Genomic DNA, 21,862 nt, shown 5'->3' on the forward strand with positions numbered 1-21,862 from the left:
AGTGTCCTAGATGGGATTTGTCCCTCCTCATAAACAGGAGATATATCTTTAGGCCTCTTGATGAAATATGACTGTAAAATTGCATGGCCATGCCGAACTAAGTCAATATAAGATATTGGACTTATTCGTTATTCAGTATATTTCGGAATCAAGAAATATAAACATTGATCTATACAAGGGTGACAATATCTATGCCTTGGGATCAATAGAGATATCGAGACAAAGGAGTAATTGTACACATAAGTATTATCATGGAAAGGTTTCGTCAGATCACTTGACATTCTTGTCACTTGGGTAGCAATGATGTGTTGCTAGATACCGCTCATTGTTTATAATATTAAATATTAGATTTAATATTATTGCCAACGTGACTAGAACCTATAGGGTCACACACAAAGAACAGTCAAAAGAGAAATATATAAGCATGACTTATATAAGGGGTGCGTTTAGTAAATAACGCTAATTAGTTAGCAAAATTACTAAACTCGTTGTTGGGCTTACTGAAGCCCAATAGTGACTTATGACTTGCAGAGCACACTAGAAGTTCTATAAATAGAACTCTGGTGCTGAAGTTTTTGGTTACACGTTTTTGAAGCAACCTCTTTCTTCTCTGCACTTCCAATTCATTGGCTAGCACCGAGTTTTGGAGGAGCACTGTTCGTGTGGACTTGCTAGAGGCTTTGCTGCTTATTGCTTGCTTGGCTGTGATCGAGATTCCAGTTTCCAGTTCTAGCCTTCAGATTCCACAGTTCAAGGTAACAATCGAATCACTGATTCATGTTTGAATTTCGTAATGATCCAAGGAAAGAAAATCGAAATTCTTCTTCTTCTTCTTCTTCCGCTGTGTATGATATCTTTCGATTTTCCTTCAATAACATACCACAAACTTATCAAGATGGGCTTGGGAAGTGCACCAACAATTTTGATAATGATGGAAAATAAATGAATTTTATCTAACTAAACTTAAACTATTTTATAATACTGTTACTTACTTGATAATACTAATCATATTTTTTCTATCATATGTTCAAACATAATATATAAATAGTTAATATCACAGCAAGTATCATAAGCTTATCTTTTGAGCAAAGGTTTGTTCTCATGAAAATATAATGTATTAGGTCTATTTTCTTTCTATTGTTCTCCCATTTTATTATTGAAAATTTTAAAGGATAAAATTAAGCTTAGAAAAGAAAGAGTAATAATACTAATACATCATTAATACACCGGGAATATGAGTCATCTCTTTAATGTATCAAACATTTTATTCCTACATATATCATGTGCCAACGTTTTCATTACATTTTTTTAGTTTGAGAAATATATTCCATTTTGTAAAAGTTGACTTCCTCTTAATTTTTCATAAGAAACGAAGTATTCCATTTATAAATTTATAAAATAGATTCAAGCAAGAGATCGGTGGAATCCAATGTTTAAAATATTTTTGAATTTTAGTTCCACCAACTTCTCATTTGTATTTATCTTTTTATTTTATTTTTTTGAGAAATGTAGAGGATTTGGACCAATTTTTTATTCTTTTATAAATATATATATATATATAATAGAATCAAAATTTTATGCATATTCATTAATGATCTTCTTGATTTAATAACTTAAGTCACTTAATCTTAGGGCTAGAAAATATCTATTACTAGCAATCTTATTTATAGACGTTTGAAAAACTAACCCATCCCTATGTCAAGTGTCAACATGAGGATTCATTTTCTTGATTTAAATCATAATCAAATTCTAAATAATTGTTGACATACATAGTTGAAACCAATCCAAACAAATTCCAAAAAGAACACAATCAAAATCATATAATAAATAGACAAAATTAGTTTCATTCAACTGATGAAAGAAAAATAATCTATACATAGTAAGAATTATTTTTGATATACAAGTGATATTAAAGTTTAAGGGTTTCATAAAAATAAAATAAAATTCCAATTGTCTAAATTGTTTTATAGTAAAAATAATAATTCAATTGTCTTTATAATACTCAGTGCATGTTTGGTATAATACAAACGTGAAACCAAATACCAAAAAATGTAACACTTTAAGCAAATCACAATTAACTATAATTGTGACTTTATAAAGAATTATAAATAAAGTCAAACATTTATAATGATCTGACAATTATCGTTCTTTGTATTAGTTTTCTTCTTCCCCAATATTCATATCTCTTTTATCCTTCTAGAATACACTTTTTCCTATTTTTAATTTGATATTTGAAAGGTTTATCAATTCATAAATTAATTTTATTTTAATGATAAATTCATGTATGGTTATTTGTTAGAATTTTCAAATTCTTGTTACTTTTTGTCAAAAAAAAATCTTGTTACTTTGAAATATTGATAAATTGTTATAATAGAAAATTTTAAAGAATTTGAGAATAGATAATTTCTAAACAATATTGAAGGTGGCATTATATTTTAATGGATGTTCCAAATAATGATTATCAATGCCACCTTTATATTTTAATATTATTTAAAAAATATTACCGTAACTGATAATATATTATATTTAAGTAAAAAATCCGGAACTTTCAACAAACATTAGTAGAAAATAATTTATGCTTTAACAAACATCCATACTTGGTTTCCACATTGGTAGAAAAAATTTATGCTTTAACAAACATTTGAAAATCAATTTAAGAATATGAATAATGTGCATTCTAGAAGGATCATGCAGATTTGTAAATTGTTAAAAAAGAAAACAAATACAATGAATACTTAGCTAATGCTTACTAAGCAAAAAAATCCGTTTTTAATGTTTATCTTTTTAGGTGTGTCAGCGATATACTCAATTCACTTAACGGGTTAGTTTATTGTTTTTGTGTTTGGGTTAGAATTTAGTATAAATAGGACCTCTTACTCCTCCAATTAGATACACAGTTTCAAAGTTAAAACATATTACTTAACTGTTTGGTCTTTCTTTTGTTGTGTGTTACTTCACTCAGGTATGAATTCATAGTCCTTTCTTTGTTTCTTACTCTTTTTATTTTTTACTTTAAGTTTGAATATTGTAATTTAGTTTGTTTTTGCTTGTTTGTGTTTTATGAGTTTGTAATTGATGGGTTGACTAAGTTAGTATTTTTCTTGGTATTGGAATTTTGTTTTTGTTTTTCATCAATTTTATACTCTGATTTTACCTTTGGAAGTCACTTTATTTTAAAAATAATTTTGGGAAAAATGTTGTGGTTTGGTGATACAATTTTTCTAGTTGAGAATGGTGAATACTAGGCCTTGTTGTCCAAGAGGTGTCAACTCACTTATAACAGTTTGACGTTATAACCTCAAGGGACATGGTTCAAACCATCTCACCTGAGATACCAGTTCAATAGTATCAAATGTTTTAAACATATCAGGACTGCCAAACATTGTTGTTGCTTAAGATCTATAGTTATATTTAACTGTTGCAACTAAGCTTTTATATTTGCACGTGTGTATATTTATAGTCATCTAGTAGATAGAAATGGACGCAAAACCCACAAAGGTATTGGATGGAGTTGCAGACAATCTGAAGCAAAAGCAGGCTTCCCGATGTGTTGCACATCTGAATGGAGTTTTGGCACCGACTAGTGTTCCTGCTAACACACGAAGAACACCGAAATCCCCTTCGATACCTTTTCGTGTGCTTTTAGCTTCCATCAAAGATATGGTTCCTCGAAATATTATGTTTCAAACCATTCGCCATTATCAACAATATGTGGTATGTAAAGTAGGTCGATGTAATGCATATGGTTTAAATGATAAAATATCTCTAATGTATCATATCGTACTTGTGTAGTCAAAGAAGATTTCCCGTGCGGATTTCGTTCGGCAGCTGAGGTTGAATGTTGGAGACAACATATTGACATCTGCAATAAATAATACTAAATTCAAGGTACCAAATTTATTTATCCTAAAATTTTTATTTGGTTATGAAGTATGATACGTTTTCTTGTGTTGTGCTTATACCTCCCATCAAAATCACTCTAAGTTGTAGTTACATATCATATGCTTAACTTTTGCTTTGTGGAGTCATATGAACTATCTCTTGCAATTTGATTATGCCTCCTAATCTATATCTGGCTTGTTCTAGGGACCATCCTGGCCAATCAAACAGCTCAAACATCAAGCGGAAGATAAGCTTTTGAATGAGGAGACAGATATTTCTCACTTGGAGTCAGCTATTGTCAACATGAAGTTGTGATATTGTTTTCTCCTTGGAGAAATAATAATTTTTTTTAATTTTATTTTATCGTTCTAATTTACAGTTTCCATATGGAACTGTAATGCATGTTTGCTATTGTAACTTCATAACAATTTATTTTGAAATGTTTGGTGATTAGATGTAGTGTGAACTTTCATATTTTATGGTTTTGTAATAAATACCGTTAGTTGGATATTTCTTCTATTATTTTCACTTCAAAGTGATTTGCACAATTTGCACTGCATAATGATGGATTGAACTTGCAAATGGTTTGGTAGTGCCAATGATAAACATTGTTAATTTTTTTGATGTCTTGATGAAACATTCACAAGTGATGTTCCCTACTATTATTGGGTGGTTTTGGGGCTGACTCAATACCGGGTTGTCCCCTAGTTAAATAATTCGCCGACATAATATGTAAGGAATAGTGTAATTGGAAGTCTTGGCACAACTTGTGCCATAGATCTTCACTTATTAATAATAACTTTTCTCATTCAAAAACAAAAATTTCCTCGAGAGAATAGCTTGTTATTTAATATGATCATCTTTGTAAGTTAGTCTTTGCTTCGTGTTAACAAAATCAGATTTTGTTCCCTCCTCCTTCTCTTAACATATCCATTTTTTTTAGCCTTATTTTTTAAATTGTATTTATTATCATAATAATTATTTTTGGTAGCTCTTATAATATAATCTTTAAAGTTTAAAATATTTTTAACTTGTATTGCATATCTGCAAGATCAAGAGTTCAAGACAATAGTTTATTAATTCTCAGTTTAAAACAATTCATATTATTGTTAAAGAATATTGGAATTTAAAAGGTTCAATTTTGAAACTTACAAAGTGAAAAACTCAAGATCGTCACATCCAATATGGTCACAAATATTAACCGTAAATTTAAATTAAAGTGAACATCATACAAAAGGGTGGATAGTAATTTACATTTAAAATGACTATCCAACTGTAAATCATGTTATGGTAACCATGTTGATTATTTGTAATTAGTTTGACTTTGTGATCGATTTTTAGTAGGAATGTAATGTTTATCATTTTCTGCAACTTTTGATTTTTTTTTTATTTTCTATCTTAAAAATGTAGTCATTATATGTCAAATTTTATCGAGAGTAATCCCAATGAATAAACTCCAATTGAAAGCACAATTGTACAACAACCAAGAACTCCAACTGTTGCTAAAAAAATTGGAGTATAAATCAGTTTCTGGAACATCCCGCTACATTTCTCTTATATTAACTTAATAAACTTGTATTGACAGATTTGATGTTACACGTTGTTATTAATATTACAAGCATCATTATTGTGTGCCAAGAGTTTCACCAACCAGGGGGTTTGATATATGGCTAATCACCATGACATCCCAATCTTATGTATAGACTTTTTATTACCTGGATGATAACAGAGTTGGACATAAAGTCAGTCATGACTAATCAACTTTTAAACCTTAATTTCAGTCCCCGTTTTGATTTACAACTTATTTGAACTTACCTTATGACAAAATATTGAGCAAGTTTTTGAGACAATTTTAGTTTATGACATATTCATTAAGCTTCTTAGGATAGTTGAGAAAATAGCTTACAAGTTACAAGTTATACAACTTATATGGAAACAATTTAACTACGTTCTCTTTTATTATAAAAATAACTTATGCATAAGAGCTTATGCAATAAAAACTTATTCTATAAGCACTTATTTAAACTTGAAGGTGAGAAAAACGCAAGAAGGAGGGAGAGAGGTTGAATTGTGTTGGCTTTTCTGGTTTCTTTTTCTAAGTGTTAACACTGGTCAGAATCTGATGGGTTTAGAGTCTAACTCATAGTATGAGTGCATCGAATAAAACAGAACACATAGATGAGAGAGGGAGAGAGAGAGTAGACACAAGCAATTTATACCGGTTCCTCCCACAACACATGAGTAGTCCAATCATCTTGCACTTCTAAAGGATTTCATTTAGATTCGTAGATTCATCAGGGTAAATTGGTAAGGGAGATCTGCAAAGAACAAAGGAGTAGTAGGATTTCACTTAGATTTGTAGAGCCATTAGGGTAAATTGGTAAGGGAGGTCTGCAAAGAACTCACCTCCATCCTCGAAGGATTGTAATTTCTCTTTTGTAAACTCTATTCTTATCTAATGATTTATGCAATTATATGTTTCCATCTTTTATCTTTCCATATTTTGTGATTCAACTCACCATGAGCTAAACCCCCTAGTGGTTGAGACATGGTGAGGTTGTGATTTATTAATTTACTTGCGATATTGTAGTGTTTTATTCAGGTAAATTGTTTTTAATGAAAAACCATTAGAAGTGATTCCTGATAAGTTTTACTTCTGGTGATATAGCTCGTTACCCTGACAAAGTACGGAGCATAACATGTTTACTTGATACGAGTTAGCCCTTAAGCACCAACAGAGTGAACGAGGACAAGGGACCTAAATGTAAAACTAACGCTATAGAAAGCTATAACTCGGTGAACCTCAGTTAGCTTAAGAGTTAATAAACGACCATAGCGCTGAATCAGCAGAGCCATATCATATTATAGCTTAGTATTACATTCCTTGATGTATCCTTGACGTATGGTATCGAGGATATGAATTAAGCCGCATGTAAGAGTTAAGAAGAGCAAGACTCCTCAATTAAATAAGCCATGAGGCCGGAGGTTAAAGATATAGCTCTATGGGTGAGACATAGTAGCTATACCAGGATATAACGCTTAACAAATCTCATAGACTAAACATGGTTTGAACCGGCTATAGCCCTGAGTGACACATATGACTATATCTAGCTACAACTCTGTAAATCGCAGTAATGTTTTATCATAACTGACCCTGGTTTTAAACCACACTTTTCACTTGAATCTCTAATTACTTTTACTTGCTTTATTTTACTTATACAATTTATTATTTTAGTATCTTAAACCTCACTGTTGTTTGTTGTAATTATTTATCTTAAATAATTAAACTTGACATTTGGAAATTCTTAGAACTTATCCACGAAAAACCTCGTGAGATCAATACTTTACTTACTCTTTATTACTTGTTGCGATAGTGTATACTTGCACTAAGTATGCATCGGAAATCGGTAACTATTTTCCTAGCATCTATAATTTTAGTGCTACAAAAAGTAGAAATGAAAGATAGTTGTATTTTTTAGACTCTCCAAGATTTTCATGTGATCCTATTGTAGTTGATAAATGATATGTATGCAAGGTGATCCAATTCATAGGTGGCCTTCTAAACTCGCGAGTACTGTGTGTTTTCTGGTCATTGCTGAACGTACGTGGTGCCCCAAAGTTTGGCCATGTTCTCGGCATTTTTGCACCTTTTTCTGGCAGTAGGTCCAAGCAACATCCTTTCTCTAATAATGCTTCCTATATTATAGCTATCATCAGTTACTTCTAGCTATAAACAAGGAACTTGAGGTTAAATGATCATATCCATGCGGTTTAATTTTAACTGGTTCTAACGCTTCCACGACCTTCATGAGAACTTTTGACTCACTTGTAGTCGGATTTCCCTTGCTCAAATGATCATTCATTCGGCTATCTCAATGTCGGCTAACGCCCAAATGATTAGCTACCGTTTTCGTCTAATGACTTAGATTATTTTTAGGTGTAAAGAATATCATCAAAATGAATAATTTATTTAGGAGTTTAATTTTTATGCCGACAATGTATTTCCTCGCAAAAAATGACAATAATCGAATGGAACGCCCATACTAAATTTGTCTAGAATATTGAGTCGGGGGTTATAGTTAGTACTACATACATTAAAATTTACAGAATAAAAGTTTATCTGAACAAATTACAGTCGTCTCGTACATTTGATAAAGTACCACTGGTGAGTACGTAAATGAATATACTAAATACAAAATCACTACCGGTGAGTACATAATACATAACAGATGCCAAATCTCATACTAGTACATGACCGTGTAACATAAGTCATCCAACTTCCTTCTTCTTATCCTCACCATGAGCAACCTGCTTATCTGAAATAAAGTAAAAGGAATGGGATGAGACTCTTGATAAGAGTTTATTAAGAGGAGACACTCCTCACTTATAAGTCAGTTTTGTAAGAATGAGTTAAGCCCCAATTTCAAGGGCCACCTACCGTGTCCATATTAGTACAATCCCGACAAAAGCTTAAAGGAAAACAAATTTACACTTACAACGGTTTCTCAAACATATTCCATTGATGAATGTAGTCTACTATAGTATGAACATTAACACAATAATAAACTATATTGAAAAACGGAGAGTTAAAAAGACACTTCCACATTCTGCCATCAACCTGATGCAATGTAGCTAGGTTGAATGGAAAACTTACCATGCCACTATTGAGGGCTTCTTGTTTTTACTTAACAATGAGATGTAAGTGAATGTGAACTTATATTTCCTCTCTTCTGTGTGATTTCTTTTCCATTTCGAAACTGCTGCCTTTTGGTTACTTAACTGATGGTAACTTGGTAAGTTATATTTCTTTTGTATGTGTAATATTTGTGGAGGTAAGGGGCAAAATTGGCAAATGAAAAAACTTACCAAAATCCCTAATCCTTGTATATATATATTGTTATTACTAGACCATTGACCCGTGCTACCGCACGGGTCCTACCACATAGAAGTTAATCGAATCAATGAAAATAATGTAACCATACATAGCCGATAGAAGTTTTATATCATACATAACAAAATGAAATGGTAGTTAACAAAATTGAATAAAATTGAATACTTGTTAACAAAATTGCACATAGCACTGCACTGCTCGATCTTAAGTCACATCATAAAGAAAAACGGAGAGCATCAAAAAAAGTGTCATTATCGTAAAGAATGGAAACATAAAATTTAACAAAAAATATACTGCATCAATTTTTTTCGTGATGCAATTTTTGTTGTTAAATTTTCTATGCATATCGATGCAAAGCTTTTCCATATAGCGTGACAAATGTGTTTAATATATTTTTCTTGGTTATTTTTTGTTATTGGAGCATATTTGATATGTAGCATATATAGCATAGTCGATTAACTTCTCCGTGTATTAAGTTTTTCGTGACCAATTAATATAAGTACGTCATAAATGCTTTTAATAGGTAGTAATTGGTAGAGTAATTAGTGCATATAATGCATAAAAGCAATTAAAAGCAATTCTTATAGGAAAATATGCAAGTTAAAAGTTTTCAATTGCCATTAACTACGTTTTCAAGCCATTAACTACGCTCTTAATTGCCATTAACAGTGCGTCATTCGTTGTTAATTGCATTAAAAGTGTATTATTCATTTTTAATTAGCATTAAGTAAGTTATGCGTTTTTTAATTAGCATTAACTACGTTCTCATGGAGTAATTCAAATTTGATTTCTCATGTGACGATATGCCTATTTTGTCGGTTTCAAAGAAATAAATATGTTGATCTCTTAAGACCTTATATTGCAAATCAAATGGCCTTTATCGTCCATGGTTTGAGACATGATCACTACATAATTAATCAAAGAGCTGTGATGACTATTATTATTATTTCTACAAATTGGTGACTGTATTTTTTTCACTATTTTTATTCTAGTTTTAGTATTTGTTTAGATTGCAACAATAAGATTAATAGATGAACTTATTCTGGTTTCTTTAAGCAAATATAATTAATCTGGTTTTCAATCGCAATATATAAAAGTCTACAATATATGAAAATAATGAATCAACCAAAACATAGCATCCTTCAATTGAAAATAACAAAAACATATCAAATAGGAATTACATGACATTAGATAGCACGTAATCAAAACCATCAGACAACTAAAAATCAAATGTGCAAAATAGGAATGCATTGGGGGCCAAAGTTTTTGCTCCAAGCCTTAATGCCTTCCACTTGTACAGATTCCTTGCAGTGCAAAACATTTTCCAATCCCCTCCAAACTTGATTTCGTCCTTGTCAAAAAGAATGACCACATTGAACAACCAATGATGTCCGCTATCGTCAATAATTGCCAATTCTTTGCAATTCTTGTCAACGATGCTATCAAATACTTTAGCATAGGAGAAAACAGACACATATGAGATCTTATAAATGAATCGACATTGACAGATAACAAACTGAAATATGTGACTAAATCTATAAGGATTGTATACCAGTTGATCAGATGTTACATCTGCAAGTGTTAACCATTTGGTGACACTAAATTTAAAATAGTCGCATATGTGGGGATAAGGAGCGGGGTAGTCGATCTGGACAGATCCTGGTGCTGCATTAGGATCGTAAATTAATTGTGCTAGCCTTAAACGTAAAGGAGGGAGATAACTCAGATACTTGATTTCATAGTTATGGCAATCGTGAACCCGAATCACAAAAAGTTGAGGGAAAGCATAGATCAGAGATATCCAGCCACCATGCTCTAATTTATAGGCCTTGTTCAGTTCTTCTATTCCATGAGAGAAATACAGCTTTCCATCATATTTATCCACGACAACCTCAAATTGATTGAGTCCTGGATCGATTAAAGTGACATACCTATTCAACTCATTGCCTATCTCCTTGTTGAGAGTTGTACCCAATATCAAATGCGTCTGTATTGGAAACATATATCAAAATAAATCAATTATGCTCTTTATAACAACTAAATAGCAAAATATTTTCTTTCTTCTATTTTACTTTCTAACAGTATGATTGAGTTAAAGGATTTTTTGTATAAAATACCTCGTCTGGGTGGTACTGCACATGATATGTGCGCCACTTTAGCTTCAGCAGTTACATAAATGCAGGATCTTCAACGTGATACACCCATAGTGAAACATCTGCGAAGGAACAATGTTAATATATTATTGCTGTTCCATAGCTACGATATATTTCACTCATCAAAAAATAAGAGTAATCAGATGATATTAACATAAAGTTTCTATTAAACAAAATATACATGAGCATGAGTATAGAGAGAAATCCGTGATATTTTTTGCTGTCGTAAGGTCTAACATCATAGAATTACAGGATCATATGTTTTTTTAAGGCTTTGATTCGAAAATATGCACCAAAGTTACAAGGAGAAGACAACATTTTATAGAATGCTAATTAATGTGAATGACCATTGTGCTTCTACTGTTAGTAATTCTCATTCATTGCGAAAATTAAAAGCAATTAATTACCAGCCTATTTTATAGAAATATTTAAAGTAATTCGTATTTAGTCGAAATACTTTTTTTTTAGAGAAGTCGAAATATTTTTTGGACAGTGGCATATCATTTTATTTAAAGCAATTATTTATAGCAATTTAATTATAGTTAATGGCATATAATTTCGACTTTATTTAAAAAAAGGTATGTGTGAAACATTGTAATGTCAGTACGAAGAACACCTTTTGATCAGCAATTAGTTAGGGGATTGTTGACCAACTTTATTTGCATTAAATACGCCTTCGATTGCATTAACTAAGTAATATGAGAGAAAATTTGTAGACTTTGAATCAACGGGTGTGATCAAGTGTGAAAATAGAGGTTGAACGGATGAGATTAGATTAGTCATTAGTACATGTTTAGGAGGGAAAAATGCTAGGGATTAGGGCAAAGAAGGGTGAATTAGGGCAAATAGCCAAGCAAGTCTAGCTTTTATAATAAAGGATAAAGGATATATAGATCACTTCACTAGTATTTAACCCTAAAACTATAACTATTTTCACCTCTCGTAGGTAAAGAAATCAAAAGAATGGCAAGAAGGATAATAACGGCAAAAAGCAGAAGAATGGAGGCAGATTTTGATGAATTTCCGGAAGGATGCATCTCAGCCATTCTGTCTTGTACGACTCCTGTTGATGTTTCTAAGACTTTCCTTTCTGCTGCAGATTCCGACTCCGTTTGGAACCACTTTCTCCCTTTGGATTCCCATTTCATTGACACTATCATCCCACATTCTCCTTCCCTTGCCAACGCTCCCACCAAAAAGGCCCTCTATCTCGCTCTCTCTGATAGCCCAATCATCATCGATCATGGTCGAAAGGTATTCTTTTTTATAACCGTCAATTTCTCAAATATTTGAGTTTATTTTAGTAAAAATTAATTTTTAATCAATTGTTGTGCAAAAAACTATTGATTTTTGTAATCCCTAGTTTCTCTTTTATTAAGGCTTATTGATTTAAGATGTTTCCGGAATGCTAATAAGCCTTGAATATATGAAATTCAGAGCTTTAAATTGGATAGGAAAAGTGGAAAAATATGCTACATGCTTGCTGCTAGATCTCTCACCATTCATTGCGGTGATGGTCAGAGCCGTTCCTTGGCATGTGCAAGGAGCTCTACGGAGCCGAGCCCCCAATTTACGGGGGTCTCAATTATTTGTAGGGATATAAGTATAATTATTGGAATGTAGAATAATATTTTCTTTTGTTACGTAGCTCTAAATCAAACACTTATTATTTGACAAAAATAAAGAGTAAATGGACAAGTTAGGTCAAACACCTATGAAGCACGGACACTCCTTGGATTAGGCGTGTCTCGGTGTCGGACACGTGTCGTGTCCGACACCGCCAAAATAAATAATTATATAATCCAACAGTAGCTAAAGGGGTGAATCATTCCTAAATCATTTCACTTTATTTTCATTCTTTATTTCTTATATACATTCTTAACATCACAATCCTTCATGTCCTTAAAATTTAAAATGAACTATTAGAGTTATTTGATATTTATCAACTATATACTAATTTAAATTACATCATTTACAATTTCTTAAGCCAACCCCGAGGAGCAAGACGACATCAATAAATTAGGTAGGAGATCATTTCTTAATTTATATTTTAAATCAGTGTTTTAAATCATTGATTGCATGTTTATTCCATTGGTTTATGAACTTGATCTTGTTGTCGAGTTATAGAGTATAAAAATAAAGAAATATTCCAGGAGAAGGAAAATCAACCTTTAGGGTCCGGGATCTCATTGTATGACGCAATTACATGATTGTCAATTTACCAAAGCCTTAGAAACGTGGTGATGGTAATAAATTAGGCGTGAGGTCCTTTCTTCATCTATAATTCAAGTTAATTTTTTAAATATTTGATTTCATGTTTTTCTATTGGCTTATGAAAGTAACTATTTTGTCGAGTTCTAGAATGTGAAAGTAAAGAAGTATTCCAAGAGGAGGAAAATCAACCTTTGGGGTCGAAGATCTCAATGAATCACACAATTACGCCATTTTCAATTTCTTAACATCAAAACTCTAGGAGCACGACGACGGTAATAAATTAGGTATGTGATTATTTCTTCATCAATATTTTAAGTAATCATTTCAAATCATTGATTACATGTTCTTTTTCTATTGGTTTATGAACACGAGCTCTTTGTTGGGTGACAGAATGTGAAAGCAAAGAAATATTCCAAGAGGAGAACAATCAACCTTTTGGGTCTTAGATTTGGTTGCATTACAGGTTAATCTTGAAAGATGTAAGTGGATTTTTCTTCTTGAAAATTGTAGTGAAGAAGAGAATTTTTTGAAACTAAAATTCCGATGGTTAATTTTCAAGAACAATAAAATCAAATATATTGTCTAAATTTAATATATATACATACTACCCTAATTTTTTTTAAAAATCTCTTGCATGTATATTGTTATGAACCCTAATGATAGTAAATGCAAAATCGTACAATCTTAATTAATATGTATTGTTTTGTAAGTTGTCAATAAATTGATCTCACTATGATGACTTTCAAAATAATTTTTGCTTCTGGTAAATTAAAATGTTGCAATTTATGTTTTTCTTCGTGAATAATTTGTGGATCAAGTTATATTGGTTTTAGCTAAGGGTTAAAAAGTTTGAGGTATAGGTTCAAACTCGAACGAAAGAGAGAAACTAATCTAACAAAATAATTACTAACATTAGTAATTTCAAAAGAATAACAATTTTAATAATATTTGAAATAATATCATGTATACATAAATTTCCTAAAACTTGTAAATCTCAAAGATATTTATATGTTATGATATCAACAAAACACTTATTAATAATAAGATATAGTATGTAAGCAATGAAGTAGTGAAATAACAATACTTAAGAAAGTACTATGTGTGTATATGATAAGTGTATTTATTAATAAGTATTTTTTAGTACTCTTGGTTTGATATTTTTCAAAAAATTTCAACAACTGAAAATATTTCAAAATAGTTTGAAATGGTGAACTACTTGAATTGATTAATATATAGCATGCTAATAATTAGATGTGCACCAAAAGATGGAGATAGCATGCCATAAACTTATCATGATTCATCAAAATAAACATCGGGTTATGTTCAGTTGTCACATACAATATGATTTTCCTCTACGATGCATCAAATATATCATGTCGGAAAAAGTACTAACTATCATGGATGGGCTTGGGAGGTGCACCAACATGTTTGATATAATAACGAGTGTGACGAATGTGTCAAAATCATGACATTTTTTTTCCAAAATCATTGTGGTTTACCTAATTTTGGAAAACTTGCTAGATACCAAACATACACAATGTTAGGTGCCTAACAACCATTGTTTGGCCTATTACGACCATCATAACTATGAAGTTAGGACATTATGTTTATAAGAAACATTGTTTGTATTAGTTTTCTTCTTCCCCAATATTCATATCTCTTTTATCCTTTTAGAATACACTTTGTTCTATTTTTAATTTGATATTTGAATGTTTTGTCAATTCATAAATTATTTTTATTTTAATGATAAATTCATGTATAGTTATTTTTTAGAATTTTCAAATTCTTGTTAATTTAAAATAATGATAAATTGTTATGGTTGTAAATTTTTAAAAAGTTAAGAATAGCTATTTTTTAAACAATATTGGAGATGATGTTATATTTTAATGGATGTTAATAAAAAACTAATTTACACTATTATGTAACAGAAAAAAAACGCAAAAGGTAGTATAATAAAACCGTCCAAACAATGATTGTCAATGTCACCTTTATTTTAATATTATTTTAAAAAATATTTCCATAACAGATAATATATTATATTTAAATAACAAATTTGGAAATTTTACCAAACATCCATACTTGGATTTCACATTAGTAGAAAATATTTATGATTTAACAAATATTTGAAAATCAATTTAAGGATAAAATTGAAGTGTATTCCAAAAGGATCAAGTGGATTTGTGGATTGTTGAGAAAGATTACAAATACAATGAATACTTAGCTGGTGCTTACTAAGCAAACAAATCTGTTGTTAATGTTTATCTTAGGTGTGTCGGCGACATACTGAATTCATTTAACGGATTAGTTTATTGTTTTTGTTTTTGGGTTAGAATTTAGTATAAATAGATCCCCTTACACCTTCAATTAGATACACAGTTTCAAAGTTAACACATATTACTTAATTGTTTGGTCTTTCTTTTGTTGTGTGTTATTGCACTCAGGTATAATTTCATAGTCTTTTCTTTGTTTCTTACTCTTTTTTTAAAAAAAAATTTACTTATAAATTTGAATATTGTAATTTATTTTGTATTTACTTGCTTGTGTTTTATTAAGTTTGTAATTGATGGGTTGACTAAGTTTGTTTTATTCTTGGTATGTCAATTTTGTTTTTGTTTTTCATCATTTTTATACTTTGATTTTGCATTTGGAAGTCTTTTTTTTTTAAATAAAAAAAATTGGGTAAAATGTTGTGGTTTGGTGCTTTTGTAAAGTGACTCATTTTCTCTGTTCTCCCTACAACATTAATTATTGTGAAATTCCAGTGGAAACTTATAATTTGGGAAGGAGAGAGTATTCAATTATTTTTTGGTTGTACTATTGCAATGTTTTACCTATGCTTGTTTCTATATATTTGTTTTCCTCTACAACGATTGCTCTTATTAACCTAGTCTTTATCTTCATTATTATGTCATGTTATCATGATGATCACATGATGCTTTATACCAGTTCAATATTCTCAAATGTTTTAAACATCCAAGCACTGCCAACCATTATTCTTGCTCATGGTCTATAGTTATATTTAACTGTTGCAATTGAGCTTTTATATTTGAGTGTGTGTATATTTATAGTTATCTAGAAGATAGAAATGGACGCAAGACCCACAAAGATATCAGATGGAGCTGCAGTCATTCTGAAGCAGAAGCGCACTACCCGACATGTTGCACATTTGACTGGAGCTTTGACAACAACTAGTGTTCTTGCTAACACTCAAAGAACACCGAGATCCCCTTGGATATCTTTACGCGTGCTTTTAGCAGCCCTCAGAAAAATGACTCCTCCAAATATTATGTTTGAAATAATTCGTCATTATGAACAATTTGTGGTATGTAAAGTAGGTACAATTAACGCATATGTCTTAAATGATAAAATATCTCTAATGTATCATGTCGTACTTGTGTAGTCAAAGAAGATTTCCCGTGATGATTTCGTTAGGCAGCTGAGGTTGATTGTTGGAGACGATATAATTACATCTGCATTAAATAATATTAAATTCAAGGTACCGAATTTGTTTACCCTAAAATTTATTTTAATTTGGTTTTAAAGTATGCTAAGTTTTCTTGTGCTGTGATTATACCTCCCATCAAAATCACTCTAAATTGCAATTGCATATCATATGCTTAACTTTTGCATTGTGGATTCATATGAACTATCTCTTGTAATTTGATTATTCATCCTAATGTTTATGTGGCTTGTTATAGGGACCATCTTGGCCGATCAAACAGCTCAAACAGCAAGATGAAGTGAAGCTTTTGAAGGAGGAGGCGGAGATTTCTCAGTTGGAGTTAACTATGGACAACATGAAGTTGTGATATTGTTTTCTCCTTTGGATAAATATATTTTTCTTTAATTTTGTTTTGTTGTCCTAATTTACCATTTCGATACGGAACTGTAGTGTATGTTTGCTATTGAAACTTCATAACAATTTATTTTGAAATGCTTGGTGATTAGATGTACAATGAACTTTCATATTTTATGGATTTGGTATTGACTCAATAGGTGGTTAAATAATTCGTCGACATAATATCTACGGAATATTGTAGTTGGAAGTCTTGACAGAACTTGTTGTACTATGACTATTCACTTATTAATGATAACTTTGTTCATTCAAAAACAAAAATTGCCTCAAGAGCATAGTTTGTAATTATTGTCATTGTTTTGATTTCTATAGTTATATAACAAATGATCATCTAGCCCTTTTCAAAAAATAAATAAATGATCATCTAGCATTTGTAGCTTTCTAAAATGATCATCTTTGTAAGTTAACTTTTACTTCGTTTTGACTAAATCAAATTTTTGTATAATGTTAATATATTTGAAAAAATTCCAATTGTTTTATCGCATAAATCTAAGGTAAAATAGGTAACAGTGTACCCTCATTCATAAATTTCAGAACAAAACAAACACAGTGAAGTAAAACGACGAACCCTTCTTCGTTCCGAACTTCTTCACTCTTCAAACTTGTAAGTTTTCTTTAACACTGATTTTAGCTCATTGTGCTGTTTTGATTTTGAATTTTATTTTATTGAACTCATTGTTAGGGTTTATTGCTACGGTGAATTTTTTAGCTCCGTTTTAAATTGAACTATATTATTGAAAAATGATCTTAGACTTAAGTTCATTGCGTTGGATATGATTTAGTTTGAGCTGATTTGAGTTTTTCTTTTCATAAAAATGTAATTTTTTGTTGTGGGGTATATTTATTTGTGTGATTTTTGAAGATTATTTTAAGATTGAACTATGCTAGAGAAAATGTTGTGTATTTGAAGTTGAATTGGTGCTTGTACGTTTCTGATAATTCAGGAAAAATAATCATTCTAGGACAAATGTTAGCTGGTAAAACCCTTATTTTTGTTTGTTTCAAGCTGTCTGTTTGGATAAACAGCTTATCTGCAGCTTATAACACAAGCGCTTATCATGATAAGCGCTTATGTATAAGCTTGCATAAGTTATTGTTCTAGCAACAACAACAACAACAACCAAGCCAAACCCGACAAGCTATTTTTCGAGCAAAAGATAAAATAACATTATATTATTTTTATATATGTTATACATTGTTTTTATAAGCTATATTGGAGAACTTATGAAAATAAGTTGAAAAAAGCTTATGGAAAATGTCATTAGCTGTTTTCATAAGTTTTCCCAAACAGTCACACAAAACTTATGCAATAGCTAAGCTCAAATAAGGCAATCCAAACAGACCCTAGATCAAATTCATAGGATCCCACCAAATAGACTGGGACTTGATGATTTGTTGGATCTAAGGTGAACTTTAGTTGATAAGCAGTAAGTACAAGTAATTGAAAATGCGTTGTTTAAATCTCTATTTATTTTCAGGAGCTTCTCTTGAGATGCTTTTGAAAGAATAAGAAAAAAACTATTATCAGTGAAAAGTTGTGGTTGCTATTATGTGATTGTGTTTGGTTATATAGGGGCAAAAATTGATTTTGATTGAAATGATTTCGTATAATTGATTTTATTTAATGGTGAGTTTAAGATAAAAATGTTTTTATCTTTTGGTCATGTTCCCTTGCCCCTACTATAGCGGGAGGGTGTAATGACACTAAAATGACAGCAGACTTGCGTTATTGTTTAATTGAACCATCAGCAATGATGAATGATCAACTCCCAATGTATTAATTAGGAAGAAGGAGATAAGATTTTAGGTAGAAGAATGAGCAGGGGAAAGAAGATTCCAGATTCAGAGGGAGGAGGTTTACCTCACACACATCCCACGAACTTCTTCCGTATACACATTCGGCTTTATAGTCTCAAACTCGTTCGTTGACGTGCACCTCTCCTCGCTGCCCTTGTGTGTATTGTAAAATAGTTCTATTGTATATGTAAAATGGAAATAAATGTTGTGTCTAGAACAATACCAACTTGGTGATTTGGGTTTTTTAACTGATATCATAACAGAGGACATTACATTGTATTTTCTCTGGGTAGCGCTTTGGTGACATTGTAAAAAAGAAACACAGCCGCTCAATCTCTCACATCACCACTGTCCATCACCTTTTGATGCCATACCGCCGAATCACCAGAGCCATACCATGTTAGAGCTTAGTATTACATTCTTTGATGTATCCTTGACGTATGATATCGAGGATCTGAATTAAGCCGCACGTAAGAGTTAAGAAGGGCAAGACTCGTCAATTAAATATATAGCGCTAAACAAATCTCAGAGACTAAAGATGCTTTGAACCGGCTATAGCTCTGAGTGACACATATGACTATATCCAGCTACAACTCTAAATCACAGTAATGTTTTATCATAACTGACCCTGGTTCTAAACCACACTTTTCAATTGAATCTCTAATTACTTTTACTTGCTTTGTTTTACTTGTGCAATTTATTAAAACTCACCTTTGTTTGTTGTAATTATTTATTTTAAATAATTAAACTTAGCATTTGAAAATACTTAACTTATATCCACGAAAATCCCCGTGGGATCAATATTTTACTTACTTTTATTACTTGTTGCGATAGTGTATACTTGCACTAAGTATGCATGGGAAATAGGTAACAATTTTCCTAGCATCTATAATTTTAGTGATTAAAAAAGTAGAAACGAAAGATAGTAGTATTTTTGTGACTCTCAAAGATTCTCATGTGATCCTATTGTAGTATCTTTATTACTTGTTGCACGACATTAGTATCTTTGTTGAAGTAAGAATACAATTTGCATAATACACGCTTAAAATCTTTCACAATATTGTATGAAGTATGAAATAAAATTAAATCGTCCTTGCAGTTGTTTACGAAGTTTATATCACGGTGGTCACAATGAGTATATAAAAAGTATGAATAAAATCACATTCTTCCTAAAATGTGTTGCAGACTGCATGTTGCGCCAAAGCTAATTTGAAATGCAAATGGACTTAAATTTTTTGGTTTTATGAGCAAACTGACTGCAACCAGCGGTTAAGGGGTACAATACAACATCTGTTTCCTATATTGGCTAACCGAATAAAATGTATGAAGTTATGGACTCACGAGGCTGACAGAGTGTATACAAATTGAATCTAATTATAACATGAAACTTTAGTGTAACATAATTAAACATCTGTATAATACTCTATTAAACTATGAATTTATATCAAATAGGATTACTACCAATCTACCATGCATATTATAGCTTCTTTTGAAACTGAGTTTCACAGAAACAAACAATTTATATATTGTCTTTGCTGCTTTTTCCTTTTTAAATTTGATTATTTGCTAACAAGGATCAATGGTAACATATATTGAAAGGCATATTGAACCAGGCCAGTGGAGAAATAATGTTCAAGTTTATTACTCCCTCTCAAGTCTGAATTATGAGGCAGTGAAACAACGATGAGGCAGTGATACTGATGATCCAAGTTTGACATCAACAACAGAAGATTCATATGATTTCTAATAATCCAATATAGGAAAAAATAGTACTACTACTATCACTTCAATGTGTACCTTTCTCTTTGATAAGTTGATGAAAGTTTTTTTAATTCTCGGCTACAAATTAAACTTCATATCTCCTCCATATATAAAGAAGAGGTTTTTTCTTTTCTGCTGGAAATAAAACCAGTGCAGGATTATGTTATAGTTGAAATTGATAATTTTAATGATAAAAAAGATAGAAACGAAAGATAGTAGTATTTTTGTAACTCACCTAGATTCTCATGTGAGCTATCTTTGGCATATTAATTTTTTAACTTTAAAATTTGATTTTTTGTGCCATAAAATATATGGAGCCGTGTGCAATCGCATGCCGTAAACATACTCAGGGCCTCCACTAAATGCACAAAACTTTGAGTTGAGTCTCAGATAACTTGAAAGCTCCCATTCATAGGTGGCCTTCTAAACTCGCGGGTACTGCATGTTTTCTGGTCGTTGTTGGCATATGTGGTGCCCCAAGTTTGGTCATGTTCTCACCATTTTTGGACCTTTTTCTGGTAGTAGGTCCAGGCAACATCCTTTCTCTAATCATGCTTCCTAGATTATAGCTATTATCAGTTACTTCTAACTAAAAACAAGGAAACACTTGAGGTTAAAATTATCAGACCCATGTGGTTTTGACTGGTTCTAACCCTCCCACGACCTTCATGAGACTCTTTTGACTCACTCGTAGTCGGATCTCCCTTGCTCAAATGATCATTCATTCGGCTATCTGAGCGTCAGCTAACCTTCAAATGATCGGCTGCCATTTTCTGCTAACGACTTAGATTATTTTAAGGTGTAAAGAATATCATCAAGAATGGGTAATTTATTTAGGAGTTTAATTTTTATACTGGAAATGTATTTCCTCGCAAAAAATGACAATAATCTAATGTAACGCCGATACTAAATTTCTCTAGAATATTGAGTCAGGCATTATAATTAGTACCGGAAAAATTAAAATTTATGGCATAAAAGTTTATCTGAACAAAATACAGTCGATACACATCTCGTACATTTGATAAAGTACAATGTCTAACATAATCCGTCCAACTTCCTTCTTCTTATCCTCATCATGAGCAACCTGCTTATTTGAAATAAAGTAAAAGGAATGGGATGAGACTCTTGATAAGAGTTTATTAAGAGGAGGCACGTCTCACCTTATAAGTCAGATTTGTAAGAATGAGTTAAACCCCAATTTCAAGGGCCACCTACCGTGTCCATATTAGCAAAATCCCGACAAAAGCTTAAGGAAAACAACTTTACACTTACAACAGTTTCTCAAACATATTCCATTGATGAATGTAG

The 21,862-nt window shown here is 31.3% G+C and overlaps 2 protein-coding genes and 1 long non-coding RNA gene across 3 annotated transcripts; all 3 read left to right on the forward strand.

Moving 5' to 3' along the window:
• Positions 1-11,889: 11,889 nt before the first annotated feature.
• On the forward strand, positions 11,890-12,549 carry LOC146935076 (F-box protein PP2-B3-like). The gene is made up of 2 exons (XM_085757786.1): positions 11,890-12,180; positions 12,364-12,549. The coding sequence occupies exons 1-2, from the start codon at positions 11,890-11,892 to the stop codon at positions 12,547-12,549; spliced, it is 477 nt and encodes a 158-aa protein (XP_085613912.1).
• A 3,578-nt stretch (positions 12,550-16,127) lies between these two features.
• Positions 16,128-17,249, forward strand: LOC146935077 (inactive poly [ADP-ribose] polymerase RCD1-like). The gene is made up of 3 exons (XM_085750267.1): positions 16,128-16,462; positions 16,541-16,636; positions 16,839-17,249. The coding sequence occupies exons 1-3, from the start codon at positions 16,226-16,228 to the stop codon at positions 16,947-16,949; spliced, it is 444 nt and encodes a 147-aa protein (XP_085606393.1). The 5' UTR covers positions 16,128-16,225; the 3' UTR covers positions 16,950-17,249.
• Positions 17,250-17,317: 68 nt separating this feature from the next.
• Positions 17,318-20,800, forward strand: LOC146935078 (uncharacterized). Its single transcript, XR_015030117.1, has 2 exons — positions 17,318-17,600; positions 20,393-20,800. It is a non-coding gene; the product is annotated as an uncharacterized LOC146935078 (long non-coding RNA).
• The last annotated feature ends 1,062 nt before the right edge of the window (positions 20,801-21,862 follow it).

Source organism: Medicago sativa, chromosome 3, assembly GCF_051527215.1.
Source record: "Medicago sativa cultivar Bolivia chromosome 3, Bolivia_mono, whole genome shotgun sequence".
NCBI classification, from domain to species: Eukaryota; Viridiplantae; Streptophyta; class Magnoliopsida; order Fabales; family Fabaceae; genus Medicago; species Medicago sativa.

What these genes read in the sequence shown, in the direction of transcription:
- LOC146935077 (XM_085750267.1), top strand. Translation starts at nt 16,226, where the DNA reads ATGGACGCAAGACCCACAAAGATATCAGATGGAGCTGCAGTCATTCTG. An exon ending in GTCATTATGAACAATTTGTG is followed by an intron (nt 16,463 to 16,540) that starts GTATGTAAAGTA and finishes GTACTTGTGTAG; the next exon opens with TCAAAGAAGATTTCCCGTGA. An exon ending in TAAATAATATTAAATTCAAG is followed by an intron (nt 16,637 to 16,838) that starts GTACCGAATTTG and finishes GGCTTGTTATAG; the next exon opens with GGACCATCTTGGCCGATCAA.
- LOC146935076 (XM_085757786.1), top strand. Translation starts at nt 11,890, where the DNA reads ATGGCAAGAAGGATAATAACGGCAAAAAGCAGAAGAATGGAGGCAGAT. An exon ending in TCATCGATCATGGTCGAAAG is followed by an intron (nt 12,181 to 12,363) that starts GTATTCTTTTTT and finishes TATGAAATTCAG; the next exon opens with AGCTTTAAATTGGATAGGAA.